This window comes from Bos taurus, chromosome 3, assembly GCF_002263795.3.
Source record: "Bos taurus isolate L1 Dominette 01449 registration number 42190680 breed Hereford chromosome 3, ARS-UCD2.0, whole genome shotgun sequence".
NCBI lineage: Eukaryota > Metazoa > Chordata > Mammalia > Artiodactyla > Bovidae > Bos > Bos taurus.
Genome location: NC_037330.1, coordinates 108,329,930 through 108,338,159, shown reverse-complemented (window position 1 = coordinate 108,338,159; position 8,230 = coordinate 108,329,930). Strand labels below are relative to the sequence as shown.

Below are 8,230 nucleotides of genomic sequence, written 5' to 3'. Positions count from 1 at the left end.
GGTGGTCTGATAAGCACTGGAAAACTTCCTGCGAAGGCTGAGTTTGAACTCGCGCGCTGCTGGCCTCACCCCGAAGCCCCGCCCAGGCCATGAGGGCGGAGCGGAGGTTTCCATGGCGACGGCAAACAAGGCCCTGACTGGAGGGCGTCTGCTGGGTTGCCTCTCCCGCCGCCACCATGATTCCCCCAGCGGACTCTCTGCTTAAGTATGACACCCCGGTGTTGGTGAGCCGGAACACTGAGAAACGGAGCCCCAAAGTAAGGACGAGTCTCAGAGGGTGGGGGAGCACGAAGCTCCGCTGGGGTAAGACAGGGGCTGCCCTGAAGGTCGGGAGTCCCCAAGGGCAGAGGCTGAAGTCACTGGGAGTAAAGGACTGGGACCTGAGGAGAGAGAGAGAAGACCAAATGCTGGGTGATCCCAAAGAGCAGATCAGTATGGGGAAGAAAGTCACAGGGCGATGTGACAAGTCTTTTTAGGGTCCCAGGGTCCCAGAATAGATCTGATAGTGATGCCCCATCACTAGAGTAGAGGCCTGAGCAGCTGGGCCAGAAACATCTGTTCAAGGAGATGCAAGCATTGGGTTGGGTGGAACCAGAGATGCTACATGGCCTCCTTCAGTTCTGAAACATAACTTCTGCTGAGGGGACAGATGGGGAAAAGTGAGTTGGGGATAGGGGAGGGATGTGCGGGAAACCTGGAGCAATCCAGGGGCCCAGGGAGTGTGGAGCTGAGTGTCTGAGTCGCCTCCTGCCCCAACTTGTCCCTCCCTCTCAGGCTCGGCCGCTGAAAGTCAGCCCCCAGCAGCCTGGACCCTCAGGTCCCGTCCCACAGCCACCCAAGACCAAGCTCCCCTCAACTTCCTGTGTCCCAGATCCTACAAAGCAAGCAGAAGAAATCTTGAATGCCATCCTGCCCCCAAGGTAAACAAGCAGTGGCTAGGAGGAGGCCCAGGCTTTTGCTTCCCGGAACTTGGGAATGTGAGAGGAGGCACCCTGACTCTGTTTCTGACTGAGATTTCTTCCCAGCATCCCAGAGTTTCTCTAGAACTTGCAGAGGCTAGATCCTGGGAGGGTCCAGGGAGACCTGTTCTCTATTCGCCATCATTTCCTGAGTGCTCTCTCACCCAGGCTCCTTCGTGGCTTTAAATATCTGTATACTAATGGTTGCCATGGGTCTTTTTGCACCCCTGTCCTCTCCCCTAAACTCCAAAGGTATATATTCTACTACTTACTCATTACCTTCATGAAGATGTCCAAGAAACATCTCAAACTCAACATGTTCAAATTAAATCACAATGTCTTTCTTCCCCTAACCAGCTCATTCTCAGTCTTCTTTCCACTAGGGTCTCAGGCCACTTTTCATTCCCTTTGATCTCTCCCATCACATGTCTGGGAATGCTCACATTCTCTTGTCTCCATTGTTCTTGTTTTCAGTCACTAAGTCGTATCTGATTCTTTGTAACCTCATGGACTGTAGCACACCAGGCTCCTCTGTCCTCCACTGTCTCCCAGAGTTTGCTCAGATTCATGTCCATTGAGTCAGTGATGCCATCTAACCATCTTATCTTCTGCCACCCCTTTCTCCTTTTGCCTCAGCCTTCAAATTACTTTCCAAATCTCACCGCTTTTCACTCTGCTCCCACTGTCTTATTCCTAGTGACTGTCACCGCACTACTGTGATGGCCTCCCAGCTGAAAACTCTGCTTCCGCTCTCTGCTCCTACAATCTATTCCCCACACAACCCCCAAATCAAAGTCAGATTGTGCGAGTCTTCTTACAGAAACTCTAATGGCATCCCATCTCGCTCAGACTAAAATTCAAAGTCCTTACAACAACCCAGAAGACGTGGCAGGACCTGGCCCCTGAGGTATCCGGGATCTTCTCTCTGGTTATTCTCTTCCTAGTTCACGGGGCTAATGCCACGAGGGCCTCTGCTTGCTGTATCTGAAGCACATCAGTGACTTTGCCACCATAGGACCTTCTCACCACCAGGGATCCTCTTCCCCTGATATCCTCCCGATTCCCTTGTTCCTTCACTCAGTTCAGTTCAATCACTCAGTCATGTCTGACTCTTTGCAACCCCATGAGCTGCAGCACGCCAGACCTCCCTGTCCATCACCAACTCCCGGAGCCCACCCAAACTCATGTCCATCGAGTCGGTGATGCCATCCAGACATCTCATCCTCTGTCGTCCCCTTCTCCTCCTGCCCCCAATCCCTCCCAGCATCAGCATCTTTTCCAGTGAGTCAACTCTTCTTGTGAGGTGGCCAAAGTATTGGAGTTTCAGCTTCAACATCAGACCTTCCAGTGAACACCCAGGACTCATCTCCTTTAGGATGGACTGGTTGGATTTCCCTGCAGTCCAAGGGACTCTTAAGAATCTTCTCCAACACCACAGTCAAATCTTGCTCAAATGTCCTCTCCTCAAGGAAACTTCTGCAGACTCCTTTAGAAAAGGAGAGCTCCCTTCTTCTTACCCTGATGCTTTCTTCCACAGCCACATTGATCACTAACATCCTTTTCAACTATTTTTATGTAATAAGGTGATAGAAGTTTTGAGGGTGATTTTCACTTGCTTCCCTCTCAACAACGCATGGAATCCTCTCCGTCAAGGTGGCTCTGCCCTCAGACTGCCCCTTGTGATTCCAGAACCTCGTTGTGTCTCTGAAACAAGGTTCACTATGGGCATCCATATAGGTACACTCCCCCGCCGCCAATACATATCTTCACCTCTTTCTGTTGACACAAGGCTTATGGTCTCCTGTGTCTCCTACCCTCCAAGTCAGTGGGTATTGCCGCTGGGCCTCCCATTCAGATCAAGCAACATCCACCATAAATCTGTGCTCAGCATGTTAGGAGTGGGTGATCTGGAATGTGGGTGATGACTTCACAGAGGATCGTGGGAGAATGAAGACTGCCCAGCCCCAAGGTAGGGGCCCTATGGAGGTGGCACCGTGGGTGTGGCTTTGCAGCCACACACTCTTCAAGGAAGAGAGAGATGGGGGATTCTGGTGGGTCGGGGACAGAGCTGCTCCTCCCTCCTCTCAGGCAGAGAGTGCCAAGGGCCACCTCTGCTCAGGTCCTGAGGACCTTGTGTGGTGGATGGGGCTGGCTCAGCCTGGCTGTGTCCGTCCCACAGGGAGTGGGTGGAGGACACGCAGCTATGGATCCAGCAGGTGTCCAGCACGCCCAGCACCAGGATGGACGTGGTGCACCTCCAGGAGCAGCTGGACCTGAAGCTGCAGCAGCGGCAGGCCCGGGAGACCGGCATCTGCCCAGTGCGCCGGGAGCTGTACTCGCAGTGTTTCGGTGAGTGGTCAGAGAGGGAGGCTACTGCCTCCTCTACTGCCTCCTTCCCCTTCCCTTCAGTAGAACCCAGGCCCTGAGTCCCCCTGAGCTGAGCCCATCCCATCCTGGAACGCCTGTCTCCCCCCACCTACCCCACCCAGGAACTGCTAACTGTGTCTTCCCCTCCGCCCGTCTCTCCTACCAGTCCCCACCTTGTCAGTCACCGTGTTCCTGATGACTTGGTTCCTCACCCCTCAGCAGCTGCTTAGAGTAAGATGAGAACTTCCCACCTCCATGGGACCCCTTCCATTTGGTTTTTTTCAAAGGTTTCTATAATAAATATAGATTAATTTTTCAATCTGAAAAACTTCATGTTCTATATTTATATCCATCTATCAACATCAGGCCTTGGTCCAGAAAAGTATTTCAGGGTGATTTGTTGTGACTCAACAGACACAGGGCCTTTTTGTTTTTATAGCCCATACCTGTGGCATGTGGGATCTTAGTTCCCCAACCAAGGATCGAACCCAGGCTCTCTGCATTGGGAGCATGGAGTCTTAACCACTGGACCACCAGGGAAGTCCCCAGACCCAGGGATTTGAGATCTCCCTCCTTGGATGCTGGTGTCAGATGACTGGCCCTCAGTCCAGTCTCACTGGCCCACGTGAGTGGGCCCACTGGCTGCTGCCCAGGGGCTGGCAGGTTCCCTTCAGTTTGAGGGTGATTCTGGCTTGTGCTCCCTGTCAGCATTTATGGAGGAGATGTTTCCAGCCCCAAACCAGTCCAGCCAAGGGGGCACAGAGGATTTCCCAGCTGCTTTAAAACAGCCACCATCTTTATATTGAAAAAGTCAGATTGCTTTGAATAGCACCCAGTTTCTGCCTAACAGTGGACCAGAAGGGCCCCCAGGCTGTAGACACACCAAGCTCTTGTCTCCATTTGCCCTGGCTAAGCCAGGCTTGCTGATGGCCTGTACTCCCAAGTGCCGAGTTCAGAGAAGTCCTGACAGGGCCCCTGAGACCTGCCTGCCTTCAAGTGAGGAGGACACACCCTACTGCCCTTCCTGGTAGGAAAGCGGTTTCCCTCCCGCCTGCTTTCTCTGACCTCGACCTCGCTGTGTGCACCTTGGCAGATGAGCTGATCCGCGAGGTCACCATCAACTGTGCAGAGCGGGGGCTGCTGCTGCTGCGGGTGCGGGACGAGATCCGCATGACCATCGCCGCCTACCAGACCCTGTATGAGAGCAGCGTGGCGTTCGGCATGAGGAAGGCACTGCAGGCCGAGCAGGGGAAGTCAGACATGGAGAGGAAAGTGAGTGGGTTCACCAGGAGCCTCCAAGCCTCTGCGAGTCTTCTGTCCACCTCAGGGCCACAGCCTGTCACGCCAGCACCCAACTGTGGCCTTCGAGGGTGCTCTCCCATCACCTCAGCGAGGACTGTTTAGTTCAGTGTCATGGCCGGTCCTGGGGTGACGGAACTGTCTCTCCTTGGACAAGCCCTGCCAGTCACTGGCCTCCCACTGGGTGGCAGTACATACCCTGGCAATGCCTTGGGTCGGGCAGCTGAGTCCCAAGTCCCCTCCACCCAGGGACTCACACCGCCCCATCCGCTTGGCGACGTCGCAGGATGACTGGGGTTTCTGTCCGCAGATTGCAGAGTTAGAAACGGAAAAGCGAGATCTGGAGAGGCAAGTGAACGAGCAGAAGGCAAAATGTGAGGCCGTTGAGAAGCGGGAGAGCGAGAGGAGACAGGTGGAGGAGAAGAAGCACAACGAGGAGATACAGTTCCTGAAGCGGACGAATCAGCAGCTCAAGGTAATCGCTGCGCCGGCCCAGGTGGGCACCCCCAGCCCCAGCCCCAGCCCCAGGCCCTGCCAGCCAAGCAGAGCAGCCCAAGCATTTTGTCCTACACTGACTTTCAGTACTGCTAAGGAGTCAAGGAAGCTGACTCTTTCGGGGGGAGGTGAGGGATCAGATTCTCTGTCCTGGTTTTGGAGACAGGTTCTGTTCTCAACTCTGAACCCCCATGACTCCTCAGCCTGGCTCTCCAGTGGATTTTTGTTTCCCTTTGGGTAAAAGTTGCCTATCTTCTGGGAGAGGTTGGTGCGTCAAAGGTGGGACTTCTGTTCTGTGGCAGCTGGCATTTCGGAGCCTCCTCAGAGGGGTCCAGGTCTCTCCAGTGGGCTTTCGGGGTGTGCTTTCCTATTGCAGTTGCCTAGAAAGAGGCACTGCATTTGTGGGGGCGGGGGGTAAGGGAAGGCCCTTTAAGAGGGAAGAACCAATTCAAATGAGGAAACTTCTTCTGGTGCATGATCAGAGGAACTCAGCTGTAGGTGTTTTTCATCAAAGCCCTTTTGCTGACAGTATACTTTAGTCCGACTGAGCTGAAGGGAGGGAGGGGGACTTAGTAAAAAGGGCTGGGCAGGGGGCCAGGCCTCTCAAACTCCAGGCCGTCTGTCTGGTCCAGAGGTTCTCAGAAGTTGGGCTCCAGACAGCATCATCCTCATCACCACAGCTTTTAGAAATACAAATCGCTGGGCCCGGTCCAGAGCTGCCCAATCAGAAACTTTGGGGTTGGGGGCCAGCAAGCCAGTCTAACCGGGTCTCCAGGCGATTCTGATCCTCGCTCAAGTTTGAGAACCACTGCTCTAGACATACGGCCTATTGGTGTACAGTGTCCGTCTCCCATGGCCCTGGCTCGGAGGGGCCCCTGGATGTATCTCCCTCTCCTCCCTAGTTTCACAGAAGCTTACATTCTTATGATTGGCAGGCTTGTGGGTGCTACAAGCCAAGAAGGCCAAGCCTTTGAGATAAAGAAGGGCTTGTGTTAATTGCTAGTGGAGGATGACAGATTTTCTCCTTGGCAAGTTGAACAAAACAAACTTTCGCAGCCAGATGTGAATCTGTTTACTTAGCAGTCTCTGGGGCTGCCTCCCTTATCTGCCATATTCTTTCATCATAAGCCCAAGTTCCCCAGTGCCTCCTATGGTATTGGCGGCAAGAGCAAAGCAGCATACCTTGGCATCTTTCTAACATTTACAAGCAACCTTGTTATCCCTCGGGCGAAGGACTCTTTAGAAGTGAGTTATTTTTATTGGCTCAAAGCTGCACTCCAAATAAAGCATTGTTTGCAGTCCCCAGGACAGACCTACTTAAAGGTCTGTCCACACACCATGATAGTGAATTATTTTACCGGCTGCCACAGGAGCAGAGTAAGTAACTCCCAAGTGTCTAACGCTTTACATACAAGATGGACAGCTCCCTACTCACCAGTAGCAATTTTCTCTAATTGGGTGTCAAGTTGTCTCAGTGGCTGAAAATTTGCTGTTTCCCAAACCTCTTGTCCCAGCACAGAGCTCCCAGGCTCCCAAATGAGAGAGCCAAATGTTTAACTTAGCAGAAGTATTCAGGCCTGAAATGTGAGCCGTGAAAAAACCACTATTTCAACAACTTTTATTCAATTTCCTTTTCAATGCCTTATACACTGAGCAGCTATTGTATGGAAAGCAGGCCAGCTCTGATTTCTCCTAATGCAGCAAGACTGAATGCCAAGCCAGAAACCAGCTAATCTAGAAAACATGGAGTTGGGAATGAAGGGAAAAAATCATTGGAGTGGCAGCATCTGGATCATTCTTCCAGGAGACTTTTGTCACCTCTCAGCTGTTTGTGTTAGGCTGCATGTTTCAAATATTAATGGAGTTTGTTTCTGGTTTTCAGGCCCAACTGGAAGGCATTATTGCGCCAAAGAAGTGATAATTTCCACGTGGGTCTCGGCAAGCACTAACGACCCCATCATAAGCCCTTTGTAATAAAAAGCTAGTTTCCTGAGTGAAGGAAGCCACACCCCCGCCCCTTAGCACCACCTACTTATCTGTCAGAAGTCACACCACTGCCCCCGTGTTGTGCAGCACCTCAGGTCTGACAGCCAGGCTCCAGGCTGGACAATGAAGGCAGTACAGCCCAGGTGGCCTCTGCACGTGGCCAACCTTGGCACTTGCCTACTCCGACAGTGAGACTTAGAACTCAGCCCTCTTGGCCGTACCCGTCTCAGGTGGAGCGGCGGCTTTCTCGTCGTCTCTCCACTCCATCACTGATTTCCGGTCACAGGAAGCTGCTTCTCTGTTTCTGGTCCACAGCTCACCTTGTCCCTTAACCTTGTCCTTATTTGAAGTCTTTTCATCGTCCATACTCCAGTGAAGTTCTAACACCTCATTTTGGAGTTTTCCGTTGATACCGTTTCATCTTATCCCTGCTCACCAAGTCACTGGGCCCTTTCCTCCCTGCCACTGCGTACTGCTGGGTAAGAGGCAATGGCAGGGAGTCACACCCACGAGTTTCAAAAAAGTGAGTGTCTGCTGGAAAGAAATACAGGTCGAGGTGTCCACTGTGAGCTGCGTGGACCTTGCTCCTCCCCCACTGATTGGATCTTTTCACCTTACTCTGCAGAAAATCAAACTTCAGCCCTACAACTCTGACTAGCCCACACCTCACATGCAGTTCTCATTATTATTAGTGACCAGGCCATGGCGAGGAGACAACTGCATTTTACTCTTCCTCATAAGCTAGACTCAAAGTTTGGAGGCTCAGAACTCTTCTCGTTTTACAGACCCCGAAGACTAAATTAGCAACATAAATCTGATTCAGGGTAGACTAGCAAAATGACTAAGTTCCATCATTCAAACTTCCCAAGTAGCATAACTAAGAAGGCACTAACATCTCCCCTCGCTGGAAGGTGCTAGGTGCTCAGTGCTCCCATGAAGAGGTGCTCGGACCTGACGCCTGTCTGGCGAGGGCTTCCAGGCTCCCTCAGAGAACGGCAGGCCAACAAGAAGAGCTGTGTTCCACTGAGTCCAACAAGCCCCCTATACTTTCATCTCAAATCTGAAGTCACAGCTTTTGCCCTCATCCAGGTGTCCTGAGGCACCAGCCCCCAGATTCCACTGAA

The 8,230-nt window shown here is 52.5% G+C and overlaps 1 protein-coding gene across 1 annotated transcript; it reads left to right on the top strand.

Annotated features, from left to right (window-relative positions):
- Positions 1–137: 137 nt before the first annotated feature.
- Positions 138–7,607, top strand: DNALI1 (dynein axonemal light intermediate chain 1). The gene is made up of 6 exons (NM_001191299.2): positions 138–257; positions 775–920; positions 3,139–3,308; positions 4,420–4,598; positions 4,936–5,100; positions 7,003–7,607. The coding sequence occupies exons 1-6, from the start codon at positions 177–179 to the stop codon at positions 7,036–7,038; spliced, it is 777 nt and encodes a 258-aa protein (NP_001178228.2). The 5' UTR covers positions 138–176; the 3' UTR covers positions 7,039–7,607.
- Positions 7,608–8,230: the final 623 nt, after the last annotated feature.